Source organism: Cololabis saira, chromosome 4 (assembly GCF_033807715.1).
Source record: "Cololabis saira isolate AMF1-May2022 chromosome 4, fColSai1.1, whole genome shotgun sequence".
Classification (NCBI taxonomy): domain Eukaryota; kingdom Metazoa; phylum Chordata; class Actinopteri; order Beloniformes; family Belonidae; genus Cololabis; species Cololabis saira.
The window spans coordinates 52,434,599-52,456,005 of NC_084590.1; the positions used below are offsets into that span (position 1 = coordinate 52,434,599).

The window sequence follows — 21,407 nt, forward strand, 5'->3', positions numbered from 1 at the left end:
TGTTTTAAACCGTTATTGACCGTTATAACTAGATCCATCTAGGTTCAGGAGACGTATGAAGTAGAAATGGGCGGTTCTTAAAATCAGCTGTTTGTTGGTTAGACTTTCACGAATCTAAATGTTGTAATGTAAAACAAGTTTTGACACTATCATTTTATCAAGATCGAGCTCATGAGAATAAAATCTTTATTTTTCATGTTAATAAATGTGTTTTTATATAAACTACTTTGTATCTTGTGTTAATTTTCATGAAATTATTTTTAACATGTTTTTAAACCTGAACGCTCCACACAGAGTTCACATATTTATCATTCTGTCTCCTAAAATCTCTGTTTCTGTGTCATATTGTTTTTCAGAACAAAGTTATTTATATTCTAGTTTTATTCATTCACTGATTTCTTAATTCAAACAAATTATATTGATCAATGATAAATGCATCAACATTAAAACATGTTGGGTTTATTGTATTGTTACTTAAATCTTATTGTTTGTAAACCACAAATCATTTAAAACCACAAACTGGAAACTTTGATGCAGGTTGAAGCTTCACTCGTGGATTCTGCAGGACATTTACACAAATGTGACAGAAACCAGTGTTTTGGTCGGAACCGTCTGAACTCCATGTAATAAAAACGTGTTTGGACTGAACTTTGCCCTCTGACAGTAAAAGTGTTAAACTTTAACTTTTCTAAATTGCTTCTGATTTCAGCAGATGAAGCTGCGACGCAGTTGGAGCAGCTGGTGAGTAAAACCTCCCTATTAACTGCAGGAACAAGTAACTCGGTATTTTTTAAGAAGTTGTTTAAGAACCACTTAATGAAACGTTTTGAAGTTTCTTCTTTCGTCAAAACGTCTTAGTTTAGTTCCTGGAAAGTATTCCGTCGTTCCTGGAAACACCAAGTAACGAGAGAAACATTAGATGACAGAATAAGGTTTGTAGTTCCGGTTTGGTTGTGTTTTTGAGCTGTTTTTATTTCATATCTTTATTTTTCCTGTGATATTTTACATCTTAACACCGTGAAGGTTCAAGTTAATAAACGTGGCTCCGTGATGCGTTCAAGGAACCCTGGTTTAATGATTAATCCATTTATGAGCGACACCATAAACTTCTGCAGGGACTTTATTATTAAACTTTGACCTTTTCCTCTGATTTAGAAAATGTTTAACTGTAAATAAATCCTGCAGCAGGAGGAGCTGCAGAAGTCGTTTACAGAAATGTTCAGGCTGATTTTAAGTTTATTTATTCCAGTGACATCACACGTCCATCCGTCTGGAAAACACAGATTTATCACAAACAAACCAATGAACTTAATGTGGAGCCTTTTTCTCAGTCAGATGTCAAGCTATCATTTTAGTTTTTATTAGTTTTAGTCACGTTCATTCTCCTTTTAGTCGTGTCAAGTTTCAGTCGACTAAAAGTCTATTTTAGTCAGAATTGTCCATTTTAGTCTATTAGAGATGACTCTCAGTTTCAATTCTCTCTTATCGTCAGTGTCAGTAAAACCTCTTTCTTCAACCTCAGGAGTTTTGACAAAGTCTTTCAGGAAAAGTGGGTGAAAGAATGTATTTCATGATTAGTGGTGTTTTAATAAAGTTTCTGTCTACAGATTCAAAGATGGTGGGTGTTTGTGGTTCATGTCTCTGAATGACTGAAGTCCAGAAGATGGATGATTGTGTGGAGGAAGAGGAGGAGAGACCAGAGTCTCCAGGATCCATCAGTGTCTCTATGAAGAGTGACTGGTCCAGAGATAAACCTCCATACTTCAGTAAAGAACTTGGACCTTCAGACACAAAGTAAGACAACTGTTGTTAACTGATCTTATGACTCATTATGACTTTATATTTTCTGTATGTGCTGGTTTATTTGAAGTTTTAGTTCTTACTTACTCCTTCTGGTTCCTGTTTTTCCACCACGGAGTCTTCTGTGTTCCTCAACCACGTGGTCCTGCTGGTTCAGAGACCAGAGTTTGGTTTTCTGCATCCCTCTGCGAGAGGATTTTCCTAATTTTTGCAATCCTTTTGTATAATTTGTCTGTTAAAATTGTATATAGGTTATACTATACTTATTCTTATTTTTATTCAGAACTATCCTTCTTTTCATCACTACCTCAAACTGCTGCACCTTAAAATGTTAAAATGTTTATACTGTAGATAGTAATACCACATTTGTTTATTGTTTATTTGTTTATTGTTTATTTTTTCTACTACCAAAGAGCGAAATAACCGAATCAAATTCCTTGTTGGACAATGTTCGAACCTGGCCAATAAAGCTGATTCTGATTCTGATTCTGAATATTACGGAGATGGAAAAAGGCTATTTTACAAACCTGATTGACATATGGTTTAAACGACAAATCCTGATGGAAAACAACACCAAGGTTTCTCACAGTTGCACTGGAAGCCATCGCAACACCATCTAATCCCTTCCTAAGATGCTCTGGACCAAGAATGATAACCTCTGTTTTATCTGAATTTAGAAGCAAGAACTTTCCGGCCATCCGGTCCTTGATGTCCCTATCGTTTGGACGTCGGTTCTTCAGACGGAGCTCTGACCAGTCGGCTTCAAAAAATCTGGGATCCAGAGCAAGCTCTCCACAAGGTGAGACAGTCCATCCGTTTGAAGAGCCGCCCCTAGTGGTCTGTAGAGGACCTGCAGGTCTGGATCTGGACCCTAGTGGTCTGTAGAGGACCTGCAGGTCTGGATCTGGACCCTAGTGGTCTGTAGAGGACCTGCAGGTCTGGATCTGGACCCTAGTGGTCTGTAGAGGACCTGCAGGTCTGGATCTGGACCCTAGTGGTCTGTAGAGGACCTGCAGGTCTGGATCTGGACCCTAGTGGTCTGTAGAGGACCTGCAGGTCTGGATCTGGACCCTAGTGGTCTGTAGAGGACCTGCAGGTCTGGATCTGGACCCTAGTGGTCTGTAGAGGACCTGCAGGTCTGGATCTGGACCCTAGTGGTCTGTAGAGGACCTGCAGGTCTGGATCTGGACCCTAGTGGTCTGTAGAGGACCTGCAGGTCTGGATCTGGACCCTAGTGGTCTGTAGAGGACCTGCAGGTCTGGATCTGGACCTCCCTCTGACCTCTTCATTGTGTTTTTCAGCAGATGCTGGTCTGCAGCAGGTCCTAGATGAACATAAGACCAGTCTGAGGAGCAGATGTGAACATGTGACTGAAGGAACTGATGAACCAGGAAGTAGAACCCCCCTCAACAGGATCTACACGGAGCTCTTCATCACAGAGGGACTGAGTGGAGAGGTTGATACCCGACATGAGGTGAGGCAGCTGGAGACAGCTTCCAGGATGAAGAGCCTCCATGACGCTCCAATCAGGTGCCAGGACATCTTTAAAGCCTTACCTGACCAACGTGGAGCCATCAGAGTGGTTCTGACCAACGGCGTCGCTGGCGCTGGGAAAACCTTCTCGGTTCAGAAGTTCTCTCTGGACTGGGCCGGGGGCTGGGAGAACCAAGACGTCACCGTGGTGATTCTGCTCTCGTTCAGGGAGCTGCACCTGATCGGAGATAAGAAGCTCAGTCTTCTCAGGCTGATCCAGGTTTTCCATCCATCGTTCCAGAAGCTCACAGCAGAGCAGCTGGCTGCCGGGAAACCGTTGTTCATCTTTGACGGCCTGGATGAAAGCAGACGTTCCCTGGACTTCAACAACGGTCCGGTCGTGTCTGACGTCACACAGAGCTCATCGGTCAACGTGCTGCTGACCAACCTCATCCAGGGGAACCTGCTTCCCTCAGCTCTCATCTGGATCACCTCCAGACCTGCAGCAGCCAATCAGATCCCTCACAAACACGTGGACAGGCTGACAGAAGTACGAGGCTTCACCGACGGCCAGAAGGAGGAATACTTCAGGAGGAGGTTCAGGGATGAAGAACGGTCCAGCAGCATCGTCTCCCACATGAAGACATCCAGAACCCTCCACATCATGTGTAAACTCCCGGTCTTCTGCTGGATCACTGCTACAGTTCTGGACCACATGTTGACCACAGAGCAGAGAGGAGAGCTGCCCAAGACCCTGACTGACATGTTCTCCCACTTCCTGCTGGTCCAGACCAAGAGGAAGAGGAACAAGTACCAGGAGGGACGTGAGACGAGTCCACAGGAGCTGACGGAGACTGACAGGGACCTTCTCCTGAAGCTGGGGAGGCTGGCGTTTGAACATCTGGAGAAAGGAAACATCATGTTCTACCAAGAAGACCTGGAGCAGTGTGGTCTTGATGTCCCAGAGGCCTCGGTGTACTCGGGAGTTTGTACCCAGATCTTCAGGAGAGAGTGTGAGGTCTTCCAGAAACCCGTCTACTGCTTTGTTCATTTGAGCATCCAGGAGTTCCTGGCTGCAGTCTACCTGCTCCACTGTTGGTCCACCGGAAACACAGATGTGCTGAAGAACTTCCTGGGAGGAGACTACACATACTCATCTCTGGATAAATTCCTGGAGAGAGTCATGAAGAAATCCCTGGAGAGTAAAAATGGCCACCTGGACCTGTTTGTCCGCTTCCTTCATGGTCTTTGTGTGGAGTCCAACCAGAGACTGTTAGGAGGTCTGCTGAACCAGACGGAGAACGATCCAGGAACCATCCAGAGAGTCATCAACAACCTGAAGGAGATGAACACTGATGAAATCTCTCCTGACAGAAGCATCAACATCTTCCAGTGTCTGGTGGAGATGAACGACCTCTCAGTTCATCAGAGGATCCAAGAGTTCCTGAAGTCAGAGAACAGATCAGAGCAGGAACTCTCTGAGATCCAGTGTTCAGCTCTGGCCTACATGCTGCAGATGTCGGAGGAGGTTCTGGATGAGTTGGACATGGAGAAGTACAAGACAACAACATGGAGGGGTCGACAGAGACTGATTCCAGCTGTGAGGAACTGCAGAAAGGCTCTGTGAGTCCAGATGGATAAATAACACCATCAGTTACTGTAAATTAGCAGTTTAGTTCTTTAAATCTGGTCTTGATCTTCAAATGAAAACTTTTGAAGTCGGATGTGTTTGTTTTATTCTGGGACACCTCAAGTCATGTCAACCAGAGGTTCATGTTCAAACACTTGATCTAGTTGATGTTTCTGCTGCTCAGAGAAGAATCTGTGTAACGGAGAAAGATGAAACATCAGAACCACTGGGGGGTTTTGTGGACACATGTACTTGGTCAGAGACCTTAGTTCTAGTAACTCTGGTTCTGTGATCTCCTGCACCGTCCTGTAACTCCGGTGGGGGTTACTTTCCTCGCACTTTAAGAGGAGAGCAGTTGGACTTGTTATTGGTTCCTGAAGACTTTTCTCCCTCATCCAAGAGTGGACACAGATATGAAGGCTTGAAATCCCATGATCCTCCATAAACTGCTGGTCGTACCAGACCGAGACTCTAGATGGAAAAGCTCTGAATGTGACGAGTGCAGCTTCATTGATTATGAATGAACGTTTGTCTGAGACAGAAGGGGACAGGTGTTTGTGTTGTTGCTGTAGAGGAGAGCAGCATGAAGACGTTTACAGCTTCATACGAGAACTGTCGTCTGGATATCAGAGCAGAACAGCACAATTCAGTCTCCTTCATCAATCTCTGATCAATGCTGAAGTCTCTGTGAGAGCAAAGTCTACTTTAACAGACCTGAACACAAAATACAAGAAAACTAGTCCAGGAGTCAGAAAAACACTAAATACAGCTTAAAAGCTTGAACATCTTTTATCTGGATACTTGATAAAAGTTCAGCTCCACACTGGTTCACTTTCATTCAAGATGTTCAGAGTGAAAAATGTCCAAGAATAAATGAGTTCATGTCCTAAATCTGATGTTTTCAGATGACTCTGACAGACGTAGACGTTAACGAAGCCGGTTCCCTCCTTCATCTGCAGATCCAGACAAAGTCTGCAGATGTTAACAGATGTTCAGTCTGGCTTTAACTCACACTTTATTACAACTGACATCATGTTTTCTCTCATCACAGATTTGTTAATTGTTATCTCTCAGAGACTCAGTGTGAAGTTGTTGCGTCCGCTCTGAAGTCCAACCCCTCCCATCTGACACAACTGGACCTGAGTGGGAACTACCTGCAGGATTCAGGAGTGAAGGTTCTGTCTGGTGGACTGGAGAGTCCAAACTGTAGACTGGAGACTCTGAGGTCAGTTCATGGAGACGTTTACACATTTATCCACTTATCATCCTCCAAACATGTGACTAAACTACTTTAATTCTAAACATATTCATGAAATATTTAATATCTGATGTGAAGAAATGTTTGTTATTTTAGAAGGTTTCGTGTCTATAAAAGTTTGAAGATTGTTATATAAGAATATTTTAGGTGTAAAAAACCGAGAAACCATTTTAGATGTAAACAGGGCAGAAACCAGTTTAGTATAAAAGTAAGAAAAACTTTAAAAAGTTTACTAAGCATTATCCCAGCACATCAGGCCAAAGTACATGTTTGATAAGTACTTTGTACTTTCTTGTGTGTGTAATCTGCAGTTTCCTGAGTCTGAACTAGTTTTAAAACAGCTGCAGGTTTTGTCATGAGTTGATTTTACAGAAACCAAATGCAGGAAACCCAAAGGTGACGGATGGCAGCAAAGTCCTTTATTTAATAAAACATAAAAACCCAGAAAAAGACCTCTAACAGAAACGAGAGAATGGTGAAGATGAGTGGGAGGCGTCAGACTGACAACCAGCCGGGACTGAAAGAGAGCAGGAATGAAGACAGACGGACCAACAGCCAGGAAGAGACACATGTCCTCTCAAGGACTGAGGAGACACAGGTGCAAACAATCAGGATGGACGGGACCAAGGGGAGTCAAACCCTGAATTCCAATCTCCCCCTCACAGACTCACACACTTACAAACGTAAAAACCAGCACTGCTTTACCAGCATCCATCATGATCACAGCGGACAAACAAACCGTAAACTCATGATGCTGGTGACGTTTCTGTCCATAATGAGACGTTCTGAAGCCTAAATGTCCGTTTCTCTCCCTTTACCAGCAAATCTCCACTTTGGCCGGAGTTTTCAGGAATGATGGTTTTTGGAGACTTTGAGCTTCGTTTTGGTGTAAACGAACGGCTAAAACTCATGAAAACCCCAGCGTTGTTGCTGCGTGTAAACGAGGCCTCAGACCTGGACAGGTTGGACTGACGGCTACAGGTGGAGCGTCAAAGTGATCGTCCTGACAGGAAGTGTCTTAGATCCTCCCGTGGGGGTTTAATTCACAAATGTCCTTTAATCAAGCAGATCATTAGTTGTTCAAGCAAAGACTTTTCAAGTGCAAGCGATACAGAACCTGATGTTTAGTTTCACACAGACTTCAGAATCTGTTGAATTAGTCTGATAAATATACAGAATTCAATCATTCTTATCTTTAACTAAAAGTAAGATATTAACTGATAAACTCAGTTGTAACAGAATTATTAAGTGTTTGCAAGTTAAGTCAAATTATAAAAGACACATTACTAAAAGTAAAGTATTTTAATATCTTCTGCTCTCAGAAAACATCATTTGAACTCTTTATAACATACAAGGATCATTATGATAAAAAGCTCAGGAATCCTGCATAAATGATATAAAACTGGACACATGATATAAAGTCCAGCAGTTCTCCACAGATCCATTCTGGTGTTAATAATTGTTGCTAGATCAGCTTCTGATCTCTAAACTGCTGCTTTGAACAATATTTGAACATCAACACTAATCAAAAGGATTGGTGTGTATGTTGGTGTTTTCATCTTAATCTAGTGTCAGACTTGGACCAGAAAAGCTCAGGATGTTCAGTAAAGGTGAACATGTCAGAGGAACAACCAGGAACCCACATCATGGATGTAACAAAAGTGTAAAAGCTGTTTTATAAAGTCCAGATACGGTGGTGACCCACATGGACCTGATGACAACGTTGATATTTGAAGAAACACTTCTCTGATGAGACTGGAACATGTTTTACTTTCTGTTCAGGTTGAGGAACTGCAGTCTGTCAGAGATCAGCTGTTCTTCTCTGGTCTCAGCTCTGAAGTCCAACCCCTCCCATCTGAAACATCTGGGCCTGAGTAACAACTACAACCTGCAGGATTCAGGAGTGAAACATCTGAGTGGATTTCTGGAGAGTCCAGACTGCAGACTGGAGACTCTGAGGTCAGACATGTTTTAGTTGTGTGTTCAGATGAATCTGATGTGAAAGTTGTGTTGACACTAACCTGCAGACATCAGGCTGATCTTCTACTGATCCACACTGACCATCTGACTGCTCTGAGTTCTTCTTCTCTGGTGTCTTTGTTCAGGTTGGTGGGCTGCGGTCTGTCAGAGATCAGCTGTTCTTCTCTGGTCTCAGCTCTGAAGTCCAACCCCTTCCATCTGAAACTTCTGGACCTGAGGGGGAACGACCTGCAGGCTGCAGATGTGAAGCAGCTTTCTGATCTGGTGGACAGTCCAGACTACAAGCTGCAGGATCTCAGGTCAGTGGAGGTTGGACTCGGTTCTGCTGCTTCCAGCAGTTTTCTACTAAAACCAGTTGGTATCAAAGATCAGTGTTTCCAGTGAAGCTGCAGCTTCTCAGCAGCTTCTTTCCTCATGAAGCTGTGAGAGGAGGAGGATGACAGGCTGCAGGATTGGACAGAAACACAGAGACTGCAGTCGGTCAATCAGAGGGTCCAGATGTTTGTTGTAGACCAGTGTTGTGCTGGTGTTCACGTGTCCACAAATAAAGGTGTATTCTATGGAGGAAGATCACTTCCAAAAAGATGTGTCCATGTTATAACTATTCGTATTCGTAATGATAAACATTTGTATGTAAATAAAAAAAGTTGTACCCAAAATTCTGCTGTCACACACATGAGTCTGATAAATTATTAGGGTTAGGATTGTTTTTATGTGAGTATGAATCTAAAAGCTGTGAGTGCAAAGTCTTCTGAATACAACTGTAATTTCTACGACTACGAGTCTTCACTGTGAACACGAATTCAAGTTTATGGGTGTGATGTCACAGGCAGGTCACAGCATAGACATAAGAAAAATAGAGAAACATATTTTCTCATCAACAAAACATGTTATTTAATTGTCTGAAAAATGGCAAAAATAAGAACTTTATTCATCCCACATAGGAGCAATTCATGTTATATCTTTCTAAAGAGAACAAGGTAGTGCCGAAAAACAATATATATCCCCCTCACAAAAGTACGAAAAATATAGAAATATAAAATTATATAGAAAAATAGATCAACAATTTTTCAGACAATAAAATAACATTTGAACCATTTTTCAGACAATAAAATAATTGAAAAAATCTGAAAAATAGTCAATATGTTATTTTGTTACTTGAAAATGTTAAAATATGTTTTGTTGATGAGAAAATATGTTTCTGTATTATTCTTATTTTTGTGAGGAGGGATATATATTGTTTTTCGGCACTACCTTGTTCTCTACAGCTGATATAACATGAATTACTCCTATGTGGGATCAATAAACTTCTTATTTTTGCCATCTGAGAAAATTAAATATATTATATTTGGTGCCTAACTGTTTCCCAAGTATATTAGTGCGTGTCTGAATGAATAAATGAGACGTAAAACATTAATATCTTTGTAGAAAGATGCTTTAGGAAAATAAGTCTATTTACTTGTATTAGTTTACAGCGCAGTCTTGAACATCCAATATGGCGGCGATGTTGACGCCATATTGGATGTGGCAGTTGGCTCAGCACTCGATGGGGCGTCTATGTTTATATGTCTATGCTGTTATCTGCTTGTGACGTCATTCAACAGTTTTTAGACTCGTACCCATAAACTTGAATTCGTGTTCACAGTGAAGACTCGTAGTCGTAGAAATTACAGTTGTATTCAGAAGACTTTGCACTCACAGCTTTTAGATTCATACTCACATAAAAACAATCCTAACCCTAATAATTTATCAGACTCATGTGTGTAACAGCAGAATTTTGGGTACAACTTTTTTATTTACATACAAATGTTTATCATTACAAATACGAATAGTTATAACATGGACACATCTTTTTGGAAGTGATCTTACTCCATAGTATTCCAGCTGACGGCCTTCCAGGATGTTCAGACACACTGCTGCTCCACTGCAGCTCTGAACTCTGAAGTCCTGGATGTGCTGATGGAGGGATCTCTGCAAACACTCCTTTATCTGCTCTCTTGTTCCCTCTACAGCTGATGGAGGGATCTCTGCAAACACTCCTTTATGTGCTCTCTTCTTTCTTCTTCCTCTACAGCTGATGGAGGGATCTCTGCAAACACTCCTTTATCTGCTCTCTTCTTTCTTCTTCCTCTACAGCTTATGGAGGGATCTCTGCAAACACTCCTTTATCTGCTCTCTTCTTTCGTATTCCCTCTACAGCTGATGGAGGGATCTCCGCAAACACTCCTTTATCTGCTCTTTCCTTTCTTCTACCCTCTACAGGTGGAGATGATTAGAGCGTCCAGGACGGATGAGTCGTGTCCTGATCGTCCTCAGAGTTGAAGCAGAACCAGTTTGTCTGGACAGACTCTGACTGGACCGTGATGATGATGATGAAGATGAAGATGTACATAGTTTCTGAATTCCAGAGTTTCACAAACTTCTCATATATTCATTTATTTCATGTTAAGTCAAAAAGTCTTTATTGTTATTATATTATTGTTAAAAAACAGTACATCAAAATGTAGCCTTTAATTTGAACTTGAGTTTTGTTCAACAAGCAAGCACTTTGTCTAAAGTCTGGATGAGTTCTAGTTTGGAGGTTTCTACTACTAATGTAGTGATGGATAAATGTCTGCGCTGCCGCGGCGGAGCTGCTCAGCAAAACAGCCGTCTCCTCCACCGAGTCACATGACTCCCCCGGTGTTTTCTTTTTTATTACATGTTTCCGTTTCATTCCAAGTTTTCCTTTTGTTGTTGTCGTGTTTTCAGCTCGTCAGGTTTTTAAAGTTTCTCTCCGCGTCACTGATGAAGAGAGAGAGTGAAGAGATCCGTGGAAATAACGTTTGTTCATGAAACACAAAACACAAATGAACTTGACTTGGTCAATGAATGTTCCTCAGTTTGTTCCAGTAAATATTGTAAATGTTTTCTGGATATTAAGATGATTGTTAACACTTCAAAGAAAATCTAAAATCTTCAGTAAAACTTGGATCTTTTCTCTTGTTCAGTTTACTGTGGTTAATAAGTGTTTGTCTGTGATTAGTCTCAGTACCAGGAGCAGCACCGACCATGACTAGGAACTTTTTACTCTCTTGTTCACCATCAGCACAAATCTGACTTTTATTTCAATAAAGAACCCAAAAAAGTTTAAGCCAACATTGATGAACTGAATTGAATTAAAACACATCAGAATCAGAAATCAGATTTATTGGCCAATTTTGAACTTTGCCCAACAAGGAATTTGACTCCAGTTATTTCACTCCCTGTACCCAGATTTAAAAATAGAAAACAGTAAATAAACAAATGTGGCACTTATGAACATATATACAATTAATAAACTGAAAGGTGCAGCAGTGTGATGTAGATATGATTATTGGAAGGTGCATTGTTACAGCATATGATAGTGTTACTATAATTACTGTTATTTTTAGGGCCCAAGCACTGACAGTGTGAAAGCCTGATTGTATCTGTAGGATTATTTTTTTCCTCGTTTTTCGACGAAATGAGGGCCTTTTTTCCCCTAAACGTGCCCCATAAGTCACCAAATTTTGCACCAAGCCAGACCTGGTGATAAATGTGATATTTAATGGTTTACATTAATGGGCGTGGCCTAACGGCTCAACAGCGCCCCCTCAAGCCTTTGTGCCTCAAGCCCCACAATACGGTTTGACGTACATGCACGAAAATCGCTACACACCTGTATCATGTCACAACTTAAAGAAAAGTCTCTTGGCGCCATGGCCCAAACCCAACAGGAAGTCGGTAATTTTGGCGCAGTTTATGCCATTTCTTCAGCCGTTAATACGGCCCGAACCGTAACATGCACCCAGGTGTGTTATACATTAAAATGTGCGTCTCGATGCTGCGATGATGCGCATTACTTTTCTCAGTCAAGAGCGTTACCGTGACGATGATTATCTTCATCTGATTGGTCTATATTTGATGTTCTCAATTTTCTGCCATAACTTGTGAATGGTTTGACTTAGAGAGTCATGGTGGTGTCATCGGACTCGGGTTTGAGTCCTTGACCTTCATGGGTGATAATTACACATGCGAGGGCCCGTTCATCGCTGCTTGCAGCTTTAATTTCATTTGTTTCAGGACTGTACTTGTCTAACCTCTTTGAAAGGTTAAAACACACTCTGATCAAACACTGGGGACGTCATTACATTCAACGATTTAATTGGGAGCGAATGTTCTGGTTCGGTACAGGCATTAGAAATAAAAAGATCAACACCAACCTGCTTGACTTTGTATTAAGCCATGCCAGATTAGTGGTCAAACTCAGGAGAATATCTGCTCATTTTGAAGGGAGGATGGTGGATGTGTGGCTAAAATTTTAGATTTGTTTTGAAAAAGGATCTATATCTGATTCTGAAACATGACCCGAAATGAAAAAATGAGTTCATTGATATGTTTGTTGAAGGGAATACTTTAGTTGAAGTAACGGCAGGAGACAGGCTGATGCTCCATTTCTAATTTTGCTTCGGGATCTGCTAACAGTATTAGAATCTGCCTTTTTTCACTTTGGAAGTATTTTATAGTTTCTGCTTTGAACATGACTGTGTGCAGATGGAAATTTACTTGGAGATTTGAAAGTTATATGGCTTGTTTTTTTTTACTTTGAAAAGTAATGTCTTGATTGTGACGGAGATCAAAGAATGGAATGCAAGAAAAGTTTTTAATATAAAGTATTTTTTTCATAATAAAAGATTTTAAAAAAATGCGCCCGATCTCGTCTGATCTCAGAAGCTAAGCAGGGTCGGGCCTGGTTAGAACTTGGATGGGAGACCGCCTGGGAATACCAGGTGCTGTAAGCTTTTTCAACCAGCAGAGAGCGCTAGAGCTCAATCTACCCACACATGTTTCAACGTGGTAACAGCGACCACTCACATGTAAAGTTCACCTTTATTGTTTCATCATAAAAAGCCAACACTCTGGCCATGCTCTTGAGTGAATCTTTGTGTGTTATTTCACAAACATGAAACATTTAATTTGTAGAAAAACATTGTGTAAGTTAACTCTGAAATATAGTGAGTAGATTTCAAACAATCTCCAGTTGGTCCTGGACTATATTTGCAGAGCCAGCCCAAGATCATATAGTTTGAAACGTCTTTAAAAATCCCAATAATTGAATCAGAGGGTCTGCAGATAATCCAGACGTGTTCTCAAAGTTCTAATGTTTTTCCACGTGTAATTTGAATATCTAGGACTTAACTGGGTTTCTGCAGTAACTGCAATCAGAAGCGATCTGATTTTCATCACACGACACAATAATAGACAAAGGGGTAAATCCACAAAGAACAGATTGCGCCCGCAAATAGCGCTGTGAATTGTGCTGCATTTGCGCCCGCAATTTGCCCTGCTTTAAGGTCCTATTCACAAAAGATTTTGTCTCTAATGATATACCGGCGCAAACACGCCCATAAAGTTTTGCGGCTGAGTGCAATTTGCCCTTGTCTGAGTCGAGCGGAGCTGTTTCCAGTGTTCTCCATATTTCAGCACACAGATTGGTCCCTAATGAAAACTGCAGAAATAAAAAATAAAGCAAGTGAAAATAAAACGCCGTGAGGCGCAAGGGCGCAATTTCCACTGGGAACAGGGGGGGCATGCCCCCCCCCACTTTTCAAACTCATGCTTTTTATATGTTTATATGGTGGAATTGTTTGTAATAAAGCAGCCCCTTTACTGTATGGATGAATCCTGAGCTCCTGTTATTTTTATTTTTAAATCCGAGATAAGTCCACAACCCCACTTGATCTGACTGTGTACAGTCATGTCTGAATGTAGATTTCACCCTTAATATCATTCAGTATCACACAGGCTTGAATGATATTGCAGAGAGAGAGAAACAGAGAGATGGGGAGTGAGGAGTTTGCGCGCAGTTTAATACACGCTTCTGAAAGACGGTATTTGCTCCACTATTTTTGCGTGTGGCAAATAGCGCTGGCCTTTTTGAATTATCTGAACCCTATCTATAATCTGAACCCGAGTGGTGTTTTGTTGTTGGACTTCTGTGCGAGTCACAGTTTGTCCATCACGAACACCATGTTCAGGCATAAGGGTGTCCATCAGTGCACGTGGCACCAGGACACCCTAGGCCGGAGGTCAATGATCGACTTTGTTGTCGTTTCATCTGACCTTCGGCCGCATGTCTTGGACACTCGGGTGAAGAGAGGGGCTGAGCTGTCAACTGATCACCACCTGGTGGTGAGTTGGATGCGCTGGCGGAGGAGGAGGTTGGACAGACCGGGCAGACCCAAACGGATTGTGAGGGTCTGTTGGGAACATCTGGCTGAGCCCTCTGTCAGGGACATCTTCAACTCCCACCTCCGGGAGAGCTTCTCTCGGATCCCGGGTGAGGCGGGGGACATCGAGTCCGAGTGGACCATGTTCTCTGCCTCCATTGTCAACGCGGCGGCTCGAAGCTGCGGACGCAAGGTCTCCGGTGCCTGTCGTGGCGGCAATCCTAGAACCCGGTGGTGGACACCGGAAGTACAGGATGCCGTCAGACTGAAGAAGGAGTCCTACCGGGCTATGTTGGCCGGTGGGACTCCTGACGCAGTAGATAGGTACCGGCAGGCCAAGCGGGCCGCGGCTCGGGCAGTCTTGGAGGCAAAAACTCGGGTCTGGGAGGAGTTCGGGGAGGCCATGGAGGAGGACTTTCGGTCGGCCTCGAGGAAATTCTGGAGGACCGTTCGGCGCCTCAGAAGGGGGAAGCAGTACTCTGCCGGCACCATTAATGGTGCTGGTGGGGAGCTGTTGACCTCGACTGGGGACATTGTCGGACGGTGGAAGGAATACTTTGAGGATCTCCTTAACCCGACTGACATGCCTTCCACTGAGGAAGCAGAGGGTTGGGGCTCGGAGGCGTGCTCATCCATCACCCAAGCCGAGGTCACCGAGGTGGTTCGTAAGCTCCTCGGTGGCCGGGCACCGGGGGTGGATGAGATTCGCCCTGAGTACCTCAAGTCTCTGGATGTCGTAGGGCTGTCTTGGTTGACACGCCTCTGCGACATTGAATGGAGGAAGGGGACAGTACCGCTGGGGTGGCAAACCGGGGTGGTGGTCCCTCTGTTTAAAAAGGGGGACCGGAGAGTGTGTTCCAACTACAGGGGGATCACACTTCTCAGCCTCCCGGGGAAAGTCTACGCCAGGGTACTGGAGAGGAGATTACGGCCGATAGTCGAACCTCAGATTCAGGAGGAACAATGCGGTTTTCGTCCCGGTCGTGGAACACTGGACCAGCTCTATACCCTCCGCAGGGTGCTCGAGGGTTCATGGGAATTTGCCCAACCAGTCTACATGTGTTTTGTGGATCTGGAGAAGGCATTTGACCGTGTCCCTCGTGCCATTCTGTGGGGGGTGCTGAGTGAGTATGGAGTCCGGGGCCCTCTACTAAGGGCTGTCCGGTCTCTGTATGATCGAAGCAGGAGTCTGGTTCGCATTGCCGGCAGTAAGTCAGACTTGTTCCCGGTGCATGTTGGACTCCGGCAGGGCTGCCCTTTGTCACCGGTCCTGTTCATAATTTTTATGGACAGGATTTCTAGGCGCAGCCAGGGGCCGGAGGGGATCCGGTTTGGGAACCTCAGGATTTCATCTCTGCTTTTTGCAGATGATGTTGTCCTGTTGGCTTCATCAGACCGGGACCTCCAGCATGTGCTGGGGCGGTTTGCGGCCGAGTGCGACGCGGCAGGGATGAGAATCAGCACCTCCAAGACCGAGGCCATGGTTCTCGACCGGAAAAGGGTGGCATGCCTTCTCCGGGTGGGTGGAGAAGTCCTGCCTCAGGTGGAGGAGTTCAAGTATCTCGGGATCTTGTTCACGAGTGAGGGAACAATGGAGCGTGAGATTGACAGATGGATCGGTGCAGCGTCCGCAGTAATGCGGTCGATGTACTGGACCGTCGTGGTAAAGAGGGAGCTGAGTCGAAAGGCGAAGCTCTCGATTTACCGGTCAATCTACGCCCCTACCCTCACCTATGGTCATGAACTTTGGGTAGTGACCGAAAGGACAAGATCGCGGATACAAGCGGCCGAGATGAGTTTCCTCCGCAGGGTGGCTGGACGCTCCCTTAGAGATAGGGTGAGGAGTTCGGTCACCCGGGAGGAGCTCGGAGTCGAGCCGCTGCTCCTCCACATTGAGAGGAGTCAGCTGAGGTGGCTTGGGCATCTGTACCGGATGCCTCCTGGACGCCTCCCTAGGGAGGTGTTCCGGGCATGTCCCACCGGGAGGAGACCCCGGGGAAGACCCAGGACACGCTGGAGAGACTATGTCTCTCGGCTGGCCTGGGAACGCCTCGGACTCCCCCCGGAAGAGCTGGAGGAGGTGTCTGGGGTGAGGGAAGTCTGGGCATCCCTGCTGAGGCTGCTGCCCCCGCGACCCGGTAACGGATAAGCGGGAGAAGATGAACTGAACTGAACTGAACTTTTTGAATTAGGCGCTTTTTGCAATGAGGCTTATTTGCATAGAAAGGGGGCAATTTTGCGCCGAATGTATGAATATTACCTAATTTGCATGCATGCAAATGGCACCGGCGCAGACTGCCACTATTTGCTTGGCAGCGCAGTTTGTGGAGCAATTCGCCCTTTGCGGGTGCTTTGTGAATTAGACGCTCTCTTTTTGTCTTATTTGCACCGGTTTAGCGGCCGCAAAAGCCGCGCAATCCTTTTGTGGATTTGGCCCAAAGAATGTAATAAATCTGAAAACACAAATATGCAGACTGGATGTTTGGATCTTCACGTGACTTTCAGCAGGTGGTTAGCATGTAAGGCAAGGTAAGTTTATTTATAAAGCACAATTCAACACAAGGTCATTCAAAGTGCTTTACATCAACATTAAAAGTGGCAAGACACAATTAAACAGTAAATAAAAAATAAAATGAAATAAAATGATAAGAAAAGAGGTCAAATAATAAAAAGCACAGGTTGTTAAAAAGTAAGGGCAGTAGATCCAGCAGGTTCATCTCATTCTTGTAAAAATCTATGTATGACTTCCTCATGCAGTATTCTATGTGACGTCATGAACGACATCACGTGTCTTTGACGACGTTCCGAGGCTGCAGGAAAGAGGATTGGAACGTGTCTGTGAGTCTAATGCTGGAACTGATTTGCTGAAAACGATGATGACACTTATCAAGTGTACTGTAGCGTTTGTGTTTTCTTCATCTCAACTAAACAACACAAACACCTGCATGCTGTTGTTTGACGAGCGAGTCTCTCCTTAAAGTTTACCAAAGCCTGTGAGAAAGAGTTCTGACTTTTGTGAATAAATGTAAAATGATTACCGTAGATGACCATTTAGTAGCCCGGGCGTTTAATATGCTAAATCCACTTGGACCCCAGGCGTTTATAAGAACCAGGCGGGTATTTGCACCAGGCTACAATTTATTTTTGCAATGAGCAGCACCAGACCATTACTTACAAAGAACATATGAGATCACCATAGTACCACTGGAACTAAAATTGTACACACTGTACACAACACAACACCTCACGACCAGCTCCCGATCACGAATCGTGAGGTCGCAAGAAAATCAAGCGTGTTTGAAATCCTGGTCGCTCCTCGTGAAGGAATCACAGCTGAAGCAGCTGCGACCCGATTTGACTCATCCTTTCACAGAGAGCATGCACAATCTCGGATGTCACGTCAAAAACTATTATTTGTAGTTTAAGTTTTGCAAATTCACATTACAAATCATGTTTTAATAGCAAAAAAAAAGAGCGCATTTCCACGTACGGCGCGCGTCGCCGCGTACCCTACGCCGTAGGCTCTGCGTTGGTGTAACGCGGAACCATAAATCAGCCTTACGGCGTACCCTGCACCGTAGGCTCTGCGTTGGTGTAACGCGGAACCATAAATCAGCCTTCAGTGTGTGCGCTGTCTGCTGAACTCTTTTTTCTCTTCTCATTTTGCTGGACGCCGGGTTCCTCCACCGAGACACAACTTTTGCGGTACGCGTTCTTTGTTGTGTCTAAAAATGATTCGCAGTGCACACACCCAATCAGAAACGGTAGAGATATTTTGGGATTTTAATATATAAAAAAATAAAATTAAAAATAATAAAGAATCCCCTCGCCGCTTCACTCCGCTCACATGCTCTGATATACAAAGACAGTTTGTCTGTGTAACGGCGACACACGGAGCTGATCAGAGCAGTATGAACGATACTGTACACAATACAATGCAAATACAGTGTTATTACCAGGTTATTACCGGTAGTCGCCCGGGCGTTTAATTGAACCGGCGTTTATTATGCCAAATGGGCTCGGACCCCCGGCGGCTATTAGAGCACAGGCGCGTATTTGCGCGCAGGCGACTATTTGGTCATCTACGGTATGCAAGTAAAATGATTATGCAAGTAATTTTGGCTGTAGTTTAGACAATCACAATGTAATTTGATATCTAGGAATTAACTGGGTTTCTGCAGTAACTGCAATCAGAAGCGATCTGATTTTCATCACACGACACAATAATAGACAAACAAGGTAATAAATCTGAAAACACAAATATGCTGACTGGATGTTTGGATCTTCACGTGACTTTCAGCAGGTGGTTAGCATGTAAGGCAAGGCAAGTTTATTTGTATAGCACAATTCAACACAAGGTCATTCAAAGTGCTTTACATCAACATTAAAAGCGGCAAGACACAATTAAACAGTAAATAACAAATAAAATGAAATAAAATGATAAGAAAAGAGGTAAAATACTATTACAATTACCTATTACTATTACTAATACTATTTATTAAACGACAAAGAGACAGGCTGGAATGCAGGAGGCTGGCAGGCAGGAGTTTGTTCCGGGAATGGTGGTCTGGTTCTTGGGTGTGTGCTGCTGCCTGTCAGTCCGTGTCCAGGCCTGGAGGTCTGGCTCCGGGGACGACCCCCGATCTAAGCCCCGTTCAGCTGGGCTCTCCTCCCCGCAAGCCTCTGGTCCAGCTGGTCCAGGGTCTCTCGGTCTCCTCCACCGTCCCAAACACCCCCTGGACCCCATGCTCAAACACCCAGCTCACCGACCCAACCCGGGGGTCTTCGGCGGATTTGTGTCCGGGAATGGTGCACCGTCCTCGGCCTCGCTGGCGGACAGGTGCCCCCTCGTCCCTGGAGGAAAAAAAGTAAAAGATACTCCCATTTAAACCAAACTTTATACACGTATAGGCACATATAGGATGATGTCAAATATGGAGTATAGGCTTCCAGGAACTCACGGTTCCCCAGATATAGCCTATAACATTTATTTTACACTTTACTACAAACCTATTTCATTGTGTTCCAAATGCTCCAAAACGTGCTCTAAACCACTTTCTCAGACGTGGCACTTTGTACTTTTCTCCGTTCGTGGTCCGCCTCCATGTTTGTTCTGAAGGTCCCACGTGGTGCTCGCTCACGGTTCATAATACGAGTCCGAGACCACCAGGAGAGAGTTTAGAATATTCTGGAGGGTAGAACGGCGTCGTTCGGCCCGAGTTTTGACCGCTAAATCGCTCGGGTCGGGACTTCCAGCCGAGGACCGGTGACCGAAGAACAAGTGTCCGATAACGGTGCGCCTTTCTTAGTCTGGCCCGTCACCCAGGACCTGGTTGCCATGGGAAACCTGGTTGCCATGGAGACCTGGTTGCCATGGAGACCTGGTTGCCATGGAGACCCCACCAGGGGTGTAATGCCCCCGACAACATAGCTGCTACGATCACGCGGGCAACACAAACCCTCCACCACAGTAAGGTGGCGGTTCAAGGGGGGTTGTGAACAAATTTTTAATTAATTATGTTTATTCCTTATATTACTTTGTAATCCTGTATTTGACCCCGTCTATTTACGTTTTGACTGTATAGAAACGTAATTCTTGTCAGTTGTGCGAAAATAGACTTGGAAACAGGCATTGTGGCATAGAATAGTCAACTTGGTTTAATTCACTGTACGAATTGTTACAGATTACTTTTGTAATCCTGTATTTGACCCGGTCTTTGTACGTTTTGTCCGTATAGAAACGTAATTCTTGCCATTGTAAGAATGAGGTGAACCTGCTGGATCTACTGCCCTTACTTTTTACCAACTTGTGCTTTCTATTTTTTTTACCTCTTTTCTTATCATTTTATTTGTTATTTATGTTTTAATTATGTCTTGCCGCTTTTAATGTTGATGTAAAGCACTTTGAATGACCTTGTGTTGAATTGTGCTATACAAATAAACTTGCCTTGCCTATATTCACTGTTTTCTGTTTTTCTTTTTTGTTTCTACATGCCATGTTTGCAATACAAATGTATTTGTCAGGTCCAAGGTTTAATAAATCAGACATTGATGGCACATCACTGCATCGCTTTCCTTTCTACCAAAAATGTTTTGGTCTTGGGGTACTTGGCTGAAAAAATATTTTAAAAGGGGAACATCACTGAAAACGGTTTGAGAACCACTGCCGTTGAGTAACAGGTCAGCGCTCCACAGAAACAGAAACCATCTATCTACAGACCGCCATCTAGTGGGAAAACATCAGAATTGCAGAGAAAATAAAACATTAACAAGGTGTATTCATTTCATTTTTCAAGTTCAAGTTCGGAGGGCCGGATTAAAACGTTTAGCATGTGGCCCTGATGCAAATATTGTGGTTGATCTACATAAAAAAATAAGTCCATTTTTCGCATGAGATTAATATGTAGATCAAGACAGACTAATCTTTGTATAAACTACTTGTTTTTTGTATGTAAATAATACATTTTGCAAGTACAGTCAACTTAATTGTGTTAAGTTTACTTTATTTATCAAAATTAAGTTGACTTTACTTGAAAATGAACTTTGTAAATACTAAAAATTAAGTAGTTTATACAAAGACTAGTCTTTCTTGTTTCTTCTTTTTTACTGTGCTTTTTCTACTTAAACAAATAAAGTATGTTTCATGTTAACGTTGGTCAATCTGCCCAATAGATTAAACTGTTAAAGGAAAAGTAAATATGTTGTTTGTGTGTAAATGTAAAGATTACTGGGATTACATAAAAACTGCTGGTTCAGGAAAAAATGCACAATGTCCTGTTTTTTGAACAAATGCAGATTACGTTCAAAACTAGATGTTTTCATGTAAAGCAACAAACTTCATTTTTAATTGTTAATATCACAGATTTAAAAATGTTATATTTACATGCACTTAGATTAATTTTTTTCAGTGTATGTCCAAATAATCTCAAGATGGATCATCATGTACTGGATAATTAAACAGTAAAATCAGTCTTTGCAGTTTGCTATTGAAGTAAAGAGACACAATATTTGATGGAAACAGATTTTTATAGTCGGT

The 21,407-nt window shown here is 43.2% G+C and overlaps 1 protein-coding gene across 2 annotated transcripts; it reads left to right on the forward strand.

Moving 5' to 3' along the window:
• Positions 1 to 692: 692 nt before the first annotated feature.
• On the forward strand, positions 693 to 13,052 carry LOC133442122 (protein NLRC3-like). Of its 2 annotated transcripts, XM_061720065.1 has the most exons (8): positions 693 to 741; positions 1,608 to 1,794; positions 2,478 to 2,599; positions 3,102 to 4,896; positions 5,955 to 6,128; positions 7,944 to 8,120; positions 8,267 to 8,440; positions 10,404 to 13,052. In XM_061720065.1, the coding sequence occupies exons 2-8, from the start codon at positions 1,646 to 1,648 to the stop codon at positions 10,411 to 10,413; spliced, it is 2,601 nt and encodes an 866-aa protein (XP_061576049.1). In that variant the 5' UTR covers positions 693 to 741; positions 1,608 to 1,645; the 3' UTR covers positions 10,414 to 13,052. The 2 variants fall into 2 exon arrangements, with proteins under 2 accessions (XP_061576049.1, XP_061576050.1); XM_061720066.1 differs by lacking the exon at positions 693 to 741 and having other exon boundaries at positions 3,105 to 4,896.
• Positions 13,053 to 21,407: the final 8,355 nt, after the last annotated feature.